This window comes from Cyprinodon tularosa, unplaced genomic scaffold, assembly GCF_016077235.1.
Source record: "Cyprinodon tularosa strain WSP-4 unplaced genomic scaffold, ASM1607723v1 ctg762, whole genome shotgun sequence".
In the NCBI taxonomy this organism is placed as follows: Eukaryota; Metazoa; Chordata; class Actinopteri; order Cyprinodontiformes; family Cyprinodontidae; genus Cyprinodon; species Cyprinodon tularosa.
Window position 1 is genome coordinate 159,086 of NW_024039521.1, and position 20,089 is coordinate 179,174.

General features: G+C 36.1%; 1 protein-coding gene across 1 annotated transcript in view; it reads right to left on the reverse strand.

Annotated features, from left to right (window-relative positions):
- Positions 1-7,737: 7,737 nt before the first annotated feature.
- lhfpl4a (LHFPL tetraspan subfamily member 4a) overlaps positions 7,738-20,089 on the reverse strand; it is a 38,787-nt gene continuing 26,435 nt past the window's right edge. The window contains exons 2-4 of the mRNA XM_038270496.1: positions 16,884-17,120; positions 13,479-13,495; positions 7,738-8,001 (exon numbers count right to left, since the gene is read on the reverse strand). Coding sequence (XP_038126424.1) covers positions 7,948-8,001; positions 13,479-13,495; positions 16,884-17,120 — 308 coding nt within the window. The 3' untranslated portion in view covers positions 7,738-7,947. The remainder of the gene's footprint in view (positions 8,002-13,478; positions 13,496-16,883; positions 17,121-20,089) is intronic.

Genomic DNA, 20,089 nt, shown 5'->3' on the forward strand with positions numbered 1-20,089 from the left:
TCCTTTCTGTCCCGCCCAACACAATACTTCTTTATATATGATATTGCATGATAAAAAGATGACAAATCATTGACATGTCCATGACATTTACATAATCCACAAACATTTTGTTTGCAGCTAGAAATTGGAAATTACTTCTCACTGACTCTTCACACTGTTTCAGTTTTTTTCTGCTAGACTGAGGTGAATTCAGTTTTGGAGTCCAATTGTCAATTAGAAATAAAGTTCAAATAAAGATAACACTCGGTTGTATCTATCAAAATGTCATCACAAAGTAAGGTAACTAATAGTATTTTGTCTTAAATTCATGGTTTGAAACTGAATTGACCTCAAACCTACAACTAATCCATCTAGCTTCAGAGCTCAGTCTGAGTGAGTAGTCTTTAGTAGAAAAAAAACTACTGTTTCACTACTTGTTTTGCTGGTTCTGCACCACATCAGAATTAATTCAAGAGTTCTTAGAGGCACCTGGAGTGGTACAAATATGTGCTCATCAGGGTTAAGGTATTGTCAGTTCCTTTTTAAGGTTTTTTTTTTTTTTTCTCCATAAGTTCATTGTCAAGTCCTCAGGAAAAAAGTACCCAGTAAGGAGAGCAGAACAATGATCGTACAGGTACTGATTCTTGGAAGCCTCACACGACCGTTTAGACCTCAGGGCTATGTTTTCTTTATATTCTAGGCATTCATATGTTGGGAAATACGTCCTGGGCCTGTGAAAAAACAAACAACAGATGCACGCTACAGTGTGTGAAAAACATCACAGACTGCCTAATGCAGCCCTTGGTAAGGAACAGTATTTTAATCCTACTCAAATAATTACACAAACATTTAAAGCAAATATGTGTATGTTTCTCTACCAAATAGTTTAGTTCTGCTGCAGATCTTTTTTCATTTATTGATTTATTGTTTAAGTTTGCGCAGATACTTCCAGGTGAATCAAAAACAAAAAAATATCTTGAATGAAGACCCAGCACATACACTATGACAGTGGGGAGACATAGGCCAGGGGTCTGTGCAGAGCCTCCATAGACAGCATCATTAGATTCAGCATAAGGGCTGTTGTCATATTGTCTTAAAGGCCCAAATGGGAAAATAACATCAGTGCAATTCTATTGTACAGTTTATCAAAAGAGCCACTGCAGAGCAACAAATTGTTGAAATAAAGACCTCAACAAGATGTTCCACTCATTTATTTGAATTTTGTATTTGTAATTTTCCGTAATGAGCCTTTAATACAGTATTTAGTACACAGCTTCCTGAGAATAAGCTAGCTACCATTCTAAAATTACAATGTACATCTAGCTATCTGCTCAATCTATGTATATAGTAAAGGAATGCACAGGTTCTCAATGGTTCAGTTGGTAGGCATATTGTGTTTCTGTTCTCAATTAGCCATATTTAAAGGCTGATTAAAAGTCTAAATGAGAGAGAAAATCTGCTATCTGCTTATTTAAAATTGAGTTTTTGACCTTTCCACAGTGTATCAAATAATAACATTACACTTTTTAGATGTCTTAACTGGAGTAAGCAGTGGCCAGATCAATCAGAATCAAAGAAATAAATTGAGATCAGGATAATATTCAAGAATGGGAGTTTTAGTAGGTAATTAACCCCCACATTTTATTTAATTTCTAGGAATTTAACTTGGCTAACGAGGTACACTGCTAATCCGATGCTCGGCTAGCTAGTTGAGCCGCATAATTTAACTCCAAAATTTTAAGTGATTTGTTAGACACTGATAAACACACTTAAGCGCATATAATAAACATCTTTGCTACCTTTTAATAATTTCATCATCATGGCCATGACCATTTAATTATACAGTGATTTTACAAAAGAAATGCTTTCTTATTACTTTAAAGAGTTAAAATACTACATTGAAAGTAACGAAGCAAAACTTTTGAGCTGATACCGCAAATATAAAGAAATTATACTGATGACAAGGATGTTGCCTTCTAGGGAAACCTAGAATGATTCTCAAATCATGAATTGTTCCAACAACGCTCTGCTGCCAGAAAGACATTGACTACTCATGCACGCCATTCTTAAGAATACTATCCCATACGGAGTGCAGCCCTAACAGCTTATGACATGCGTTACAGTGAGTTATAACACAGTAATAGGGTACTTCATGTAATTCTTTTTGTGATTTGGCCAAAAGTGCAAACAATGATGTTGACAATAAATAGTGAAATCAATTAATCTCCTCAAGGTGGATTTATGGTATGACTGTACCTTTCCTTTGCTTGCACACAGCAAGTTTTCCATGTTCTGTAAAACAATTATCTATGCTCACAGCTAATTTTATTCCTGTCATGACTTAAGTCAAGCTTTGGGAGTTTAAGTTACATTATGTCAGCCTGAAGGGCTGCTCTGAGAGGAATAAAAACCCTCACGGTGCCTTGGATTACAGCAGACTGCTTTGTCATATTGTGCAACTACTTTGTCATAGCAGAATCCCGCTTGTCACTGTAACCACAGCAATCACACGCTGGTGGAGAAATGTGATACAGCTGAAGCCTAAGGAAGCCAAAATTGGGCCAACCTGTATAAAAGGCATAACAACACAATGCTCTTTAGTAAAAATAAATCTGAGGATAGTTTTTGGTTTAAATTGAGACAAATAATAATCATTTAACAAAAAATAATAAACTACAGTATTTGTTGGTTCTTTTGTAAACTGATAAACCAGTAACAGCCTAGGTCTTTCAACTTTTTATGTTTAAACATAGATTTAGAAGCATCAAAATTAACCAGCAAGCCATAATGAGTTTAATGTCACAGCTACATGGATAATGCAGGAAATCTCTTGCAGTTATCACAGCGGACAGTGTTTGGTCTGCATGTCTTTGGGGAATTTGAGGCCAACAAGCTATAAAGACTTCACTAAATAAGAAACAGTTAGATAATTAGTATGTGTCTAGATATGGGCCAGTCTAAAGAACCAAACTACTTAAGGTGTCATTATACCTCTCCTATACTTTAAGGCTGAGAAAATGTCAGAGCTAAAGACTTTTCTCTGGTTATAAGGAGTATGGAATACTGCAGCAACTCTTACTGCAGGTAAGTTGTAAAAAGGTGACTACACCTCTTTTTAAAAAACTTTTTAAAGACAAACAGGGTGAAACTAAAGGAATTCAACACATCAGTCTTATTAAGTCAACTTTAGTCAGCTGACTTTCAGCAGAATACCTGTTTAGCATCAGTTTCATCTGATTATCCAGCTATGACTGAGCTTGTTGTTTCTATTATTTTATAAAAAGCAGAAATAAAAAGAAATTACAAATGCACTTTTTGAAATGTTATCCTACGTATGCTTCACAGTCAAAATAACCTAAAAAAAAATCTATAGTTATCTTGTTGATTATCATTGTTTTTATTTTTTTAAAGAGCCAGAGGAAAAACTGTTGCTTTTCTGTTTTTTAATAAAACAGTTTTGGTTTTCCATTTTTGTGTAAATACTATTCCATGATTTTTTTTCCCCCCTCAAGGTTAATATACCATGAGAATCTCTTACTCAATTTACACCAAAACGTAAACAGATGTTTCTCTGCTATGTTTCTGACGTTTTTAAAGTTGAAATAAGTCAAATCGCTTTTACAAATCATCCTTCCTTTTTTTTGAAGGGATCAACATCATGTTTTCTCACAAAGATAAATTATTTTACAAACTCTAGTTCACAACTAAATATATAACCAAAGACAAAAAAAAAATCAAGGATTTTCTTTTAAGCTGGGCTCTTAATAACCATCCAATACATAGATATGAAGAAGCTAATTAGTATTCAACTAGCATAGCTTAGCCTCGTCTGTTCCTGTTTGGCTGTGACGTCATCCTGGAAAGAAACATCAGCTGTGCTGCTTCTATCAACACCCTTGTTTATAGATTTTGGAGATCGTCCTGTTTTCCAGTGTGGTCCTGTTTCTCTGACCGTGACTGAGTGGATGTGCTCTCTTCGTCCTCTGGCATGGGAGCTGCCTTGGAGCTCGTCTGCCTGGCTGTGTGTTTCCTGGACGGGGTCGCCTTTTACAGCTGCTTTTTGTATCTCTGCTTCTGTCTCCTTGAACCCCAGTCGGCCTCGGCAGATGGCCGCTCACACTGAGCCTGGTTCTGCTGGAGGTTTCTTCCTGTTAAAAGGGAGTTTTTCCTCTCCACTGTCGCTACAAGCATGCTTAGTGTGGGGGATTGTATTTGAGTCAATGCAATCAACTGGTTTTCCTTAGATAGAAAACTTTGTATCAATTTGACTGTATGATCTGGTTGAACTGTAAAGTGCCTTGAGATGACATGTGTTGTGAATTTGGCGCTATATAAATAAACTGAATTGAATTGAATTGAATTGAATTTATTCAGAATTCTTGAATATTTTTTCTTTACTTCTAAAGTCGGGTGTAACTGACACTTTCTGCAAAGTTAAAATCTTTTTATTCTGATTAGCATCTTCCTGCACAGTTCTGCTGTATTATGGTAGCTTTCAGTTTTAACTATCCCATCTTACTTAGTAACATGTTTGAACTTGTTAACAAAACATAGTTAGCTTTTAATGTTCTGTTTTTTCCATCAGCACTTGCCATGCTTGCCATGAAACTAACCATGATTCATAATAGGTTATCTTTCTTTATATTGTTAGACCTCAAGAAAAAAAAGAGTGGTATGTAAAATGATTATGCCTGGGGCGAAATATTTAAAAATAGACGACTGAAAATAGTTTTTTGTATTCATCAATTTATATCTCAGTGGTGTTCCTAAATGAAGATGACGTAAAGGAACTTGATGAAAAGCAGAAACGTTTAATCACTATTTTAGATTTGTGATGATCTGTAAACTTATTATAACCGATGAGTTTTGGTACCTTTTGTAGACAGATGTCATATCAGAGTGGTTATAAAGATGTCAATGCTTTTTAGCAGTGGAGGGCTTATAGGTATTTAGATGGGTGTACCCACTTAGGCCTCATTTATAAATAAATGAATATTACAAAAAATCCTTATATTCATTAGATACAGTGCTTTGTCAGTAGATATTAATTAAATGCGTTGTGTATATGGCTGCTGTTCGGCTGCTCAGCCAAGGAACATCTTACTCTGCTAAAGGTACTTAATCGACTAATGGAGATATCAAAATTCTTCCAATCATTTCTGAAACCTATGAGAGCTGTCATTGCAGAAGAACCATACCTTTTGATTTTGAGAGATGACATGTTGTAAAGTAAAGAAGATTTGTGCCCCTTTGGAAAGACTTAATGGGCCAGATTTACACATCTGACAGCTTCTTCCAATGAAACTTAAGCAGAATCACACAACAATTGCTGGGGGAAAAAAAACAATAACAGGTGGCTTTTGAAAGAGGCGTGTCTGATTTCCACACTAACAGCTTCCATTGCCCACATTAAAAAAACTATATTTGGTTAAGTTGCCTTAAACTGCTAAAATTAGCAGTAGCTTACCCTGTGGCTAGCTACAAAAACTCCATTAGTCAAAATGATTTCTCTATTTTTTAGCTAGCACACTATGATACAACATCTGTCAACGGCTTGTGATGAAACTAAACTTGATACAAAGAGTAATTAAATCTCTGTTTACATTTATTTTTGTGTGCAGCAATGCTTTCTGGTATCAGATCTTATATCAATTAAAGGCTGCGTATCACCCGTTAATGTTGCTATACACGCAAAACATCGTCACCAGGGGTTAAGTATTAGAGTTGAATATGAGGTAGAGAAAAGAAAGTTCTTTATTCCCTCAGCCAATATTAAACAAGTTTATTGGAGGCAGTGTTATGGTGTGGAACACCGTGTCTGTCATTGCTTAAACAAGGTTTTTAGTCATCACTAAAGGCAATCTCAGTGCAAAGAGAACTCAAAGTTTAATTTACCACTAATGAACAATTTTAGGAAGTTAGTTTTATCCTCTTTGTAAATGCTTACATCCTTACATCAACTATACTTAAGACTTTTTGGATTCAGACTGGGCTTGCCGCTAACGCCAAAGTGACCAGAACATTTCAACCATACTGGCTGCTAGTTGAGGAATGGGATACCTTTCTACAGCAGTGGTTCACCAAGCGGGAGCTCAGCATTAGCAATAACTTACCAGGCTGTAATTGCTGTATGTGGTTGTAGTTCTAGGGCTACTGTAGGGTCCACTGAGGTCCCAGTTTGATCATTTAATAAATTAGTAAATTACCAGCATGTATTGTTTCTTGAAAATTAAATGTTTGAAATACAAGAAAGACACAAAACTGGAGTCACTGGCAATATGAGCTAAAGATTTGGCTGGCTTTTCATACCCAAACATTAAACTCTAATGCTCACCCCTAAAAAGCATCTGTTTACCAATGAGGCACAATTAAAAAAGAGAAATTTAGGGAATATCTATTACTTCAAAGTATTGTTACAATAAAAAAATCAACCTAAAACAAATGTTCTTACCTACTTTACTAATTAATTATGAAGTATTTCATACTTTAGAAACGTCAAGCCGCTTTTAGGATTCATTTTCAAGTTCAGTACATTTATTCTTTCACATTTTCATTTCCTTGTTAATAACTACACTGCAAAAGTATAAAAATTATTGTATTTAAGACAATTCATGAAATATCTCCCCTTTCATTTATTGCCAAATTACTTTTGTCTATGCACTGTAGTACCTCAAACATTGTTGTATTTCTAAGAGTTGCTTGTCCGACCTGTGATTTCTGTGACTAACAAAAACTGTTTTTCGAAGAGGCATATAACTGACATCAGCTTAAGACAATGCAGCACTTGGGGCAAACTCTAGCAGTCATGTTCACACAATCTTAAGACATCTGTAGCGTAAACTGGTAACTGAATGCTGGAACCATAAACTGGAGTAAACTGCACACTGAGGAGAGGGGTAGTGATAGGGCATAAATGAGTGAAATAGAAAAAAAAAAAAAAATTAACATCAGAGCTGTGGCTAATTTCCATTTTAAAATCTACAACATGAAGTAGGGTGAAAATCTACAATAAGCAGCTTCTTTTGAGGCCGTATTGTTAAAGGAGAAGTGTCTATTTTTCTTTTTCAAAATAACAAAAAAAAATGATCAAACACAATTATTCTACGTCACGGTGCTCTGCTTCTCTGACGATCTTCCAGCTACGATTTCTGTGTTAATCCTATCTGTGTGATCCCTCTGCATCATTAGTCAGGAATCATAGGAGCACAACAAATCTGTGTGTATTCAGCTGCTCTTCCAGCACAAGAAACACTGAAACCAAGGGTAGAAAGACTATACTCGAATGCATCAGAGTCAGATGAGGTTTTGTTGTCGGCTGTTCGCGTCAGCAGTTATGTTATTTACATTGTTTAGTATGTACAGTAGAGAATCTCCCAGAGATGTTAAATTCTGTAAAGCTGCAATGGGTACTCCTTTTAAATTCACCACATTTAAAAGTCCTTAGATGAAGAGCCATACAAGTCCCTGTAGTGTCTTTTAAATGTGTAATAATGGACGTCCAGCTATATTGCGAGTCTTCAATCTGTAACTCTGCAAGGAGTACAACTAGTTTGATGCTATGAATTTTCACATCACACAAACTAAAGTAAAAAGCGACACTTTAAAGAAAGAACTGTAAAACGGACAATATGGTTCTTCATCTTAAGGATTGGAGTTCTCAAACAAAATCAAGACTTTAAATACAGTAAATATTTTTTTTTTATCATAAAGGTATTTGTTTGAGAAAGTTGAGTGTTAAATGCACTGTACAACCTTGTATTTTTTTTTCAAAATATAGTTTATCCCCATGTGTTTGTTGCAGTTGTTTTTTTTGTTTTTGTTTTTTTTATCTTACACAATCCTGTACACTTGGTGTCTGCATTGAGATTGGGTGATATCCTGATCATTGGATAGGAAAGGAGAGTATTAGAGAGTGGAGAGAAAGAGAAGAGAAAGACTTAAACAGAGGCTGTTCAGGGCCTTTGTGTCTCAGTGTAGACGTTGCACTCCATACCGTGGCTCTCTTCTGTCTCGTACCTCAATCTGATGGGAAAACAAAGAGAGGAAATTCTTGTTAATGAAAACAAAACATAAAAGTTGACCATTTACAAAAGGTAATTTTAATTGTCTGTCTCTCTTAAAATCATGATAAGGCATATGCGTACCAATCAGCAATGCAGCATAACTAGCTGCTAAAAGAAGCTAGTAAGTACAAACTTAAACTATTTTTTACAGTCATTAGCTATTTCATAATCTGTTTATTCTTTTCCATATGATAAGCATTTAGGCAAAGATGCATTGTGCGGTAATGACTGTGTCAAGTGGTTTTTAATGTCAGTGCTTTACTCATCACCCTAATGTTGAGATCGAAATAAAGGGCTGTTAAAAATAAAAGTGTTAAGTAATCAGTTGGAGAACTTTAAGTTTATGGTTGTTTTTTTTTATTCAGAAACTATGGTAGGATCACATTGGAGATGTCAACTGCTTCTGCCTTTATCTATAGTAAAACTTGAGCATCTTTTAGTATAGAAGACAGGGAATCATTTGTCATGTTAAATATAGTAGTTCCATGTGGTGGCTGGGCTTTCCCTTATAAAAAAGTTGAAGAACTCTGTCATCCAGGGGAAGATAAATAAATAATTTAAAATCTATGAAAAAAGACGTTGCTTCTCCATATTTCAATGAGTCAGATGAGGTGGTTCTGTCATGTAATAAGTAGGAACCCTAGGTGCCATCCTGAAATGGTTTTTGCAGGTACCTCTAGGTGAACACCCCATGCTAGACCAAAACATGATGGTTTAAAATTGTTTTTGAGCAGTAGTTTTCCTACACAGCCCTCAGGACCGATTGTCCTGTATGTTTTAAATATTACCTTTCTCCACAAACCGAACTTAAATTAATAAATGTTTAACAATTAAATTCAAAATATTAATTAATCCAAATGGAAAATTAAAAGCTCTAACTTATCACTTTTTTCCCCCCAAAGAGCTATTGTATAAGTTGATAGCTGAAATTATCTCTTGTAATAGTATGTCGTATGTACTAGTGATTCATGCTAGTAGTGTCATAGTATGAATGAAATTTTCACGTTTTAAGTGAGTGATTTGACCTTTTTCATCTTGATTGGAGATGTATTTATTGATATCTGAAAGACATTTCTTTTACTCAAAATAATGCAAATTCTGACCAGTAACAAGAGGCAAATGGATAGTTGATATTCATTTTTAGACATCTATTATATTTATTTCAGATATGAAGAATGTGACTGTTTTAAATGTTCAAATTGACAAGGAAAAGGGAATTTTTGTTAACAGAAATCCATATTCAGATGAACAAATATCAGAACGGCCTGCCATAGAATGTAGTATTCAATCAATAACAATAATAAAAATAAGCTGTAGCATGAATGGTATTGTATTGGTGTGTTCTATTTAGGTGCAATCACCTATCAGCAGGTAGGACCTGTGCATTATCTCATGGGGTTCCTCCTCATATTGATTCAGTCTTAAATTAAACAGTAAATACTAAGTAGTGTCTGACTGTGCAGTTGTTATCACCAATATCCAGTTCTATTAAATACCTGTTAAAGAAGTCTGTATAATGCTGCAAATGTCAGGAAGGAGAAGGTTTTGGATTGTATGTGATGGATTTTGATGTGAAACGGTAGAGCTAATAAAGATAACACAGTTATACAAATCAAAACATCGACTGTACAGTATATGCAGACTGAGGACCCTCTCCCTATAAACACTGACATTTTCTGTGAATTAATGCCAATCATTCTTTAATTGGATCTTTTACTAAAGTGTGTGTTTTTAACACCTAATGTGGTTAATGGATCTAGAGAAAGATTTTTATTGTTCGCACAAAACTATGACAAAACTGTCCTGATTAAATAAAAAGTAAATAAAACAACGTAATTGGCTTTTAGGAAGGAGGATATAGAGGACACTGAGTTTACTGATGAAAACCTGCTCCTGACTAGGTTAGCTCCATTGAGAATGTTACTATGGTAACAGAAAAAAAGTTAATCTGATTTCTCAGTTAATAAACTTTACATTTTCAATAAACCTCCTTCTTGAAATGGTCTTCAGGTGAACACCTTGATATACTCCTACACTGCTCCCATGATGTTGATGGGATTCAACACGTTCCTGTTTTTTCTGAAATCTCCAGTCATCTCCCTTGTTTTGTTCACATTCTCAGAGGATTGTTTCCACACCGTACCACAATGTGGTGCTCCTGCTCCCTGTACTAAGCTTCTAATCTATCACTGTTGCACCCAATGACTGCACAGTAATCTCACTATTCCTGCAGTCTGTCTTTTACTGAAAGTTAGACGTGTACAGATGAAAAAGGAAGGGTGAGAGTTCCATGTCCTGTTCTCCTCCCATACTGCTGACTAATTGATTAGACAGTTGACCCTTAAGGCTTACAAACTGTGGTCTGTTGTTCAGATAGTCTTTGATCCAAGATTTTCTGATAAAGTGAGTCAGGGTAAATTGTGTTAACCACTAGAGAAACCAATGAACACAATCCTAACTGCTGTCTGCCTTTTAGAAATGACCGTGGGTATGATTAAGTATAGATGTATGATGGCATCTTCAACAACAATTCGGCAGTGATTAGCAAGGTGAACCAACAGAAGTGTCTCTAGGACCTTCATGATGTCAGGACAACAGGTCTCATTCATAGAGGACTGGTAGCTGAGTATTCTTTGGTACCAAAACAAGGCAGGAGGTCTTCTACATCACTGGAAACTTCTCCTAGGTTAGGCTAAGGTTTAAAATTAGGATTTGTAGAATCCTACAGAGCTGCTCTGCACAGGCCCTCAGGGTTCTAGGGATGTCCCTATCTGGACCTGGTCACCTATTATTTTTCAGTCCCTTCAGTTATCTCTACACATGACTTTTGGAGAAAGACGCGTGAAAGGTAGAGGGAGCAACGCCATCTTCTGTTGCGCCAGAGAAAAAACATGAAGAAGCAGAAGGAACTGTCGCAGAGAGGGAAAATGAAAAATGTAAGGTTTGAAGGAGAAGATATGGATCACAGGAGGGTAGGGTTTGTGATTGACTATGGCCAGGAGAGAAGGATGCTGAGCTTGTTCCTGAATATTGAAGAATGTTTTCAATTCATGCTTCCTGTCCTGACTGTCCTTTCTGATCCTATTATGCCTGTAACCTATAATCTTCATCATCCCTAACCACATATCTCTGGTACTCTTCTTCTGGGGCTTAGTTTCCAACCTCTCTATGTATGTCTTCTTGTTTTCTCTTTTCTTGGCCTTAAGTAGCTTAATACTCCTCAATAATACCCTCTCTTCCCAGTGGTTCTTTTAATCTTGTTAAGAAGTTCCTTCAGATTTGTGGTGATCAAGGGTTTATAATTGTGAAGGAATTTGACTGCTCTGGTGGGGTGGGCTTTATCAAAACAGAATTTTATGTATTCATTCATACTGTACACGCAGTAACTGCATTGATCTCCATGATGCTGACAAAGTGCATCCCAGTGAGAAACCTAAAAACCTTGCAGGGCTTCTTCAGCTTCCTGTGACCATCTTCTTACAGTTTTTTTTTAATATACAGGATGACCCTTAGAAATATATCTATAGTCTGAGCAGAGAAAAAGAAATAACATTCTGATATGATTTTTTTTTTCTTTTTTGCTGTATTGTATAAATTCTTTACTTTTACATAAAATAAATTTAAAGTTTTCTTTTCTAAAGAAAGGCAGCTTACAAACTGTTGGAATGCTGGCAGAGAGAGGCCTGATTAAAACCATTTGTTTTTGCCACAAAATTCATTGGGCGGTTGGATCTGTGGCAGCTATAAAACTGATGACACTGCAAGCATTGCCAGCTACAGTGGAAAATAGAAAAGAAAAGTAAAAAAAAAAAAAAAACACTGGAAAGTTCTCTGTGCAAATAAAGTTGATTAAAAACTACTTCTAAGTGTTCAATATATGGGCTGCAAATCACAGCAACAAGTCCTTGATGACACAACGGGCCTCAAGCTAGAACCTTTCGTTAGAACAAATTCCTCCTTAAATTGTTCGTACTTGTGATTTAGAAGAAAATGTTGTTTTCTCCTAAAGAGATCCAGACCTGACATAGGAGTCAATCACGATCAGTTAGCTGTTATCCAAAAATGAATACATTTCTCTTACTGCAAACTAAACATGATAGATTATGCAACTCTGCAATTATGAAATACTTTTCTATTTGCTGATGACAGAACTATCGTTCACTACACGTGTAGTTGGCATGTCGGTATCCAGGGACACTGGTTTTACTTTTTATCACTCTGTCAAAAGGAAGAATGATAAGAGATAAATCTACTATTAAGATAACATCTGGAAAAGAAAATGGATAGAAAGTTCATCAACAGGGTAACATTTTATTTCCCTCTAACACAGCTTCTTGGCTTTGCTATTACATATAATGTGGAATGTTTGGGATTTGGTCTGTTTTACTTAATCAAATTAGAGTTTTGCCGTTAAACTTTTTGTTATGTGTTGAATGAGAGAGATGAAAGGATGACAGACTTGGTCTGGAGATACAGTATACAGTACATGTGTTTCTGTATTAAAAAGAGATTTTGCAGAATGTTTTGTGTTGTTGGTTGATGGTGAAATAATGTTAAGTATTTACATCATCAGATGCAGCTGTAGCCTCTATCAAAAGTTTTTGGAACAAATAACTTTTTTTTAATTGTTTTTGTTTTCTTAATTTTATTTCAAATTCTGTAAAGCCTCAACCACATTATTCAGAGCTCTTCAAATGTAATCCCTCTCTTTTGCTTTAAATGGTCCTTTTATTCTGCTGCTCAGTTCTTACCCATCAGATCCTTGATCGTTGAACCTGTTAAATTTTCCTTATTCGTCTTCAATGCCATTTCTATAAATTAACCATTTGACTAGAGTGGGAACCCAAATTTTTCCCACTATTGTAGCCTTATATTGCATTAAATGGGCGTCAATTATGCAGATTCACCCTTGGTACCTGCTAAAGTGGAAAGGAGGAAATGCAGTCACTAGTCAGAGGTTTACTAGAGCAAAGACGTATCTAAAACATGCAGGACATGGGTGCCCTGGTTTGAGTTTGAAAATGACTGGTCTAGAAAAGCTATACTAGAAAAAACCTATAATTAGTTGCAAAGTGTTGTTGGGAGTTATGTCCAAATGATGTCCAATGTCCAATGACCACATTTTTGTTAGAGGGGTAAGGCAATGAATTGCCTGAAAAATTTTTATTTGTTCTGTTATCTTTTATCTTCCTTAATGACCAAGTTGCGGGAAACAAATTGTGGATGAATCTCTGTTAAACTAAGTTTACATTTTGTTTTTCACATATATAACTCAAACTGTTGAGCAAAAAAATTGATAATCTTCACTATAGATAATGAATTTGCAGACTACTGATACTCAGCTTGATTGTAAACGCTATGTAATACACACACAAGCCTGTTTATAAACCAGGCTGCACATGCCAATCATAAAAGGTGTAATGGAGATTGACTTACCCTTGAAACAGCAAAATCTGCAAATACAAAGAAGGAAAAAGTAATGTTTATACATTGCTACACACAATGAAGAAAATGTGCACATGTTTGCAAAACATAAATACAATTACATAAGTACAAATAAAGCATTTAGGTCATCCTTTCACTGGGGTTCAAAACGGCTTAAATTTTTTATCCATATCTTTGGTCATATTACAATTGTTTCCACATTAAAATTCACTTGAATTAAATTCTATTAACTTCATAAATCTAGTTCCTTAAGCTTGTCTTGGTTGTATTTTTTGAATCCATTTTTTAGAGCCATCATTGTCGTAACAGTGCATACGCTGTGATATGAGAAGCAGTTTTTCTTCTAAAAATATCAAACAGTTTAAATTCAAATAAAAATTATACCTTGCTAACAATCTTACCATTGGAAATATGTTTATTTCACTTAAGATGCCAGCTCATTTGTAAAGGAAATACATTTATAGGCTCAGCAACACAATAGACTTTCTGCTTTGGGCTCATCTCCATATCTCTCAGAGGTGAGATTCCCACCAAACATACCCAGCCTTGTTATTAATCCGTGAGGGCTCTGAGAAAATGCTTCTTCCTGGCTTAATATTTCTTAAATTGACCCCCCCACCCCCCTTTCGAAGTCTTGATGGCCAGCTAAGGTAGCAAAGGGGCTCAGAGGCCATGCGGAGGTTGCTGCTTTTCTTCTGAACTGTTAAACGTTTGGTTTGGTGAGCAGAACTGTAAAATGGTTGGCAAACAGCACAGCTGAAGAGGAAAACAAACACGGGGGTGCCACTTTTTGGTTGGAAGGTGTTGAACTTGTAGCTATTACCTATAAAAGCGATTTAAGCAATCTTAAAGTTTGGACCACCGGCTTGAAAGAGTAATTAGATCAATGTATTTTTGTATGCCAAAAATGTATGAAAAAAGATAACTAATTTGCATTTGGTTTAGAATTATTTTTTTCAAAAGTATAAGGTTTTACTCCTGCTCAACATGTGATAGGCCGTGTTGGCTATGTTTCAGCTGTTGTTCGTTCTACAATGAGAAACATGTTATATTCAACAAACTAGTGGATAAAAGAACACTTGATTTAAGTGTCAGGGGAGTGTTTTATGTGTATACTCAGAGTATGTTGGTGAGGTTAATCGGTTAAGAACAAACGACACGCCCATGCTCTGGAATATATCCAGTTACCATGGAAACCATTATGGAGATAGAATGTCGGAAAACCAAGACATCTTATGTCACTGTAGTCTCTGACTTTTTTCCTCCCCCTCCTTTTTGTACTGTTTTACTTTTGCTTATCCATTGCTATGTCTGATGTCTAAGTTTTTTTTTTTTGTCTTTTTCTTTTTTTCTCCACGGCCTTTTGTAACATTGATAGATGTTTTGTGAGGATGTGCTTTTAAATTTTTGGAATCAGATCAAACAGGAAATTGTTATGTAAGGAGACTTTATTTTTCAGAATAATATCTCCTGCCTTTCCCCTTTTACCACTGCTCTCTGCTCTTCCTTTCCTCATCTTCCCCTTTCTTTCTTAGAGCATAGAACAATGTGATTGGACTGCCCTGATGCAATATCATGCAAACTGTCAGAAAGCTCCCCGAGGACTCTCACCCACTCTTAGATTCAGCTCTGAGAGCAACTTGGCTGGACATACAGGGGTCAGATTGAAGTGTATTTTTGGTATTAGCTTCAGTTTAGTATGAAATAAATTAATATTGAAGAAACTGATCTTTTAAAGCAATACAGTGACTGTTTTATGTTCTACCTAAATGATTAAGAGTAGAAAATAAAAAAAAATAATATATATATATATATATATATATACGTATATCTGTACGTATATATGTATGTATATACGTATATATGTATATATACATATATGGTTATATGTATATATGTACATATATACATATAAATGTATATATATATGCTAATGTGACAAGTATATTTCTCTGCTGTGAGATCAATTAGTCAATCAATCAATTGTTGATAACAGTAAAACACAATCTTGGAAATCAATTAGTCTTGTTAACTGTTTCCTTCCACTTTAAAGATATTCAGATATATTTTAAGATATTTACATACACTTAAAAAAACTTACTATGTTCTCTTTCTGTGGACAGGGACAATTACGAAGTAAGATTTCTTGTTAGGAATAGATGAACAAGATAATATTTGTTTGCTAAATTCTAAAATAGTGAGACAGAGATAATTTTTTTAACTTTAAATTTAGAACTGACAATGTTTGATTATTTGTTAGAATAACATTTTAAACTGTATTACTTGTTTTGGATAAACTTTCACAAGCTGCTCACCATAGTGTGTAGGTCACCTTGCTCATAATACCTAGTGTATCATTGATAGTAGAGATTTGTGATGATCATTTCAAAACATCGATTTTATCTTTAACCCGTTTCATAACTAATCTCGGGTGGTTGTTTGGGGTCATTGTCCATTTAGAAGTCCCATCTGTGTCCTAGCTTTAACTCGCTGCAGCCTCACCACTTGAGATGTTGCTTTTATATGTCCACCTAATGAAATCTCCTTTCGCTGCCGTATATATGTTATATGTTCACCAGTTCCTCCTGCAGCAAAAACCCCACACATGATAACGATGTGTCTCCCTATTTTGATAGTTGGGATTCTGTTCTCAGGCTTGGAGGCTTCTCCCTTCCTCTTCAAAATTGACCAATAGTCATCATGGCCAATAACTTTATTTGATTTTATGGTGCACTGAGCATAAGATTAATTTGTTTGTGATTATATCTTCAGACTGTAAACTGATTCCTTTGTTGCTTTCAGAGCAATGATATGTTTTTCTTCCTTCTGAGTCCATGTTCAGCCTGTTATGCCTGTAAAAGACAACTCTCTTTTACTTGTTTCACCTAACATCTTCAATGTTGTTTTACTCTAATGCAGATTCCACACCAATACATATTAATCACTGATAGACAGAACCTCTTTTGCTTTCCAATAAATAGGTGAATATGACGACCAGACATTATTGTTCTGCTTATTTTTGCATCTAGTTATTTGAGCAGCTGAATGTGGAACATTCAGGTATTTACTCATTGATTATACATACATGATGAAGTCGACAATTTTTCCTGATATTAGACACATTTCTTTTTCATTTTTCATGATGTAAGAAATTAAAGTATTTGAAATGTGTATGCTTTTCGCTCAAATGCAGTTAATAGAGCAATACAGCGCTTTTGTCAGAGGCACTGTAACCGGGGTTCATGTTAACCACTGAACTGCAGGGAGGAATTGACATTCTATGATTATAATATTGTGAAGATAAATGCTGAGCCATTGCATTTTCACAACTGTTTGTTCATTCCTTCCTTCCTTCCTTACTTACTTACTTACTTAAAGGGAGAATTATGTATCTACCTTTGTTGTCTGTCTGCAGATCATCAAGATAGAAGTCTGTCTGCCGGTTTCCCAGGACAAAGGCCAGGAAGGAGAGAATGAGGGCATCGAGGATGCCCATGATGGCCAGCATGTAGGCCCAGCGTACCGAGCAGTCACCCAGAGAGTATTTCCCTGAATGCTCTCCACACATATCCCGGATCACTTCTGCATCCCATCCGTTGGGGAAGATCATGCAACCCAGCACCAGGCACACTCCTATGCAGGGAAATGGGAGAAAACATTTCTTATGTCAAAAGGAGAAAAATGGTTAGATGTGTAACAAAACATAGACAATCATTACATTCCTCCTTTATATAAAACTGTGTTCAATTCAGTTTCATTTTATACATATTGCCAATTCACAACAAACGTAATCTCGAGACACTGCAGAAAAATTCAATTAGATCACACAAATATCAATTAGATCTCAAATATTCAGAACCCCTAACCACAACTTTTTTCTTTCATTTGGTACACAGGGTCTTCCTGAACAAAAACATCACACTGACCATGCAGAAGTGTCAATAGCTCATCAAATATGATACCTGTGGCAGCTGGCCAATAGAGGGCGCTAGGGCGCCGCCCCACCGACCCAATGGCCCTGATTAAGACATAAAACGCAAGAACGCTTGGCTAACTGCATGCAGCGAGGCTGTCGTTGTTTTCGGCTTTCCCTGCATCCTTTTTCAAACAAAAAGATCTGACACAACATGGATAAAGACAGTAGGACTGATTGAAAGCTCTTTTCAGTAAAGGCAAAGAAGCATGAACAATCCGGGATTCACATGGAAAATGCACTCTGACTAGCCATGTTTGGGAAAATAAACATTTCATCTCTGCGTGATGAAGGCTACAGCGTAGGGATTCGGAAACATAACGAGGAGTTTGAAAAAAACCGACACATTTTATCAATAAAACTTTGTGTCAAATTCTGTAGTGCATTTGAACTTTCCCTGCGTGGCAATGATGAAAGTAAGAGCTCAGAAAACCCTGGTGTTTTTAGATGATTGGTGGATTTTGTAGCACCACTGAATGCCGTTCTACACAGCAGCTACAGATAGCCACTGTGTTCAAGAAACGTCTAAGACAGTACAGAATGAAGTCCTTGAGTGCATCCTGTCAATTTTAAGTGAATGCATCCTTGAAGAAATCAGGAGTGCAGACTTTGTCTCCACACAACGGATATTTCCACTTGGTGTCTGCTGGGTTTTGTTCAGAGATTCCCTCCCTATGCTCTGTGGAGAAGACTGTGGCAGTTTGCTTCAGCTGGCCGCACACTGGCCCAGGTGAGAAGTTAGCCACAGTGGTGAGGTAGAAAATATATGTGAAGGTTGCATCTCAATGTTTTTAATCATAGTGGTGCTGTATTCTAAAAAGGGGGACCCACGCCTTAGAATAGGCCTTATATACTTTAATATTAAAGTTAACTTTGTTAATTTGCACACTTGCTCTTAAACAAACACATTTTCAGAAAAATAAAAATTTTTTTACATATTAAAAAACTAGAAAGCTGAATAATAACTTCTCCTTAATAAAACTGGTACGTTATTTTTATTTATTTATTTGTGACACCATATTGGACCATGCAAAACAGAGATTTGCCGAAGAGGCAGACAGATTCCAGGAGTAGAAAAAAGGATAGAAAAATGATAGAAGTTTGACATTATTGATCTCACAATGGAGAAATTAACTCTCTGCATTTCACCATTCCCTTGGGGAGTAGTGGGCTGCCATTGTGCAGAGCGGTGTGGGGGTTAAGAGTCTTGCTCAGAGACCCAGAGTGCAGGCTGTGATGATCGAACCGGGTACTTGCAACCTTTTCATAACACAAGGGCACTGCTCTAACCACTAGAGCTGACCTGATGAGTTCAAGAGCGGCAGTGGTGCAGTGGCTCTGTACAAGCTCTTCATGGGGAACAATCTTCAGGACACCTTCTCAGAGACTGTGGCTCTGAGAAGGTGATCCTCGGGAACATGATCTCTGTGGAGAAGTACCTTATTAAAACCATCCTCAACCATAGAGTCATTGAGAAATTGGATTATCTCAAGGACATAAGGGCAAAATTAATGCACAAGAAATAAACCTGTACAAGAAATAAATTTTTTGTTTTATAAAGTGTTTTTCATGTTTTTTTTTTTTTGGTTTTCATATAAATATAAATATATGATAACTTAGTATTTGTTTGATTGGTTTGTTAGAGATTAGAATATGCTCTTTACTTAAGTGATTCTGCTCCATTGTTAACATGAACAAGATTATCTAAGAACAAAGTTATATTTTCCACATTAGAATGCGAAAACAAAATCTAGTCTTCTGCTTTATTTTCTGCAGTTGCTATTTCCATTTGTTCTGCACAGAGCAAGATTTCCTACTGGATAATGTGAGGGAGGTGGTGCCTGTTAGGGACATCTGTCTGCTGTACAGCAAGCAGATATATCCATTCAGGCAGGACAGTATGCTGAAAAATATGTGATGGAGAAACTGCAAGCTTTGTAGTGTGAGCTCATGGGGTTCCAAAAAAACATGGATCTGATCAAGGCCATAATGACCAAGATAAAGTGGAGGGCAGCGCACTGGTCTGCAAGAAGACAAGAATAAAGCAGGAACTCTTACTATGTTAAAAAACAGAGAGGAATAGATCACAGGGAAAATCGAAGTGTTGACAACATACACTTGAGGGAGACATGCGTATGCAGTGTCAACACTACAACTGAGAGGGTAATCCATACTTTGCAATTGCTCATTCATCAAAGTGTGCATCACCAGGGAGCTGATTTTGCCATATTCTGTGCTCACCAGCAGTCTTTAACTAGCAGTCATTGTGAATATGTGAGTATGGAGGGATGGAACATGCATAACGGCGTCACACCAGATCTTTCTACAGACAAGTCCAGTCTTCTCTACAGGCATTCTCTCTTGTAAAAAGCCATTCAAGTTTAGCCAAGTCAGTGTTTTAATGCTTGATTAGTATATATGTGAAAGCGTGATGTCTGGAGCTCAGCTGGTTTGCAGCTGGGATAATTTTAGATGCACTGTATGCACGTAATTTTATCAGCAGGGTTAATAAAAGAAATAGAGGAATACACTAGATGATACAGAGTATTCTTTTTGAACTGTAAGTTTAAAACTTAGTGAAAATAATTGTATTTATTATTAGAGGCACCATTTTTTTTTATTAAATTCA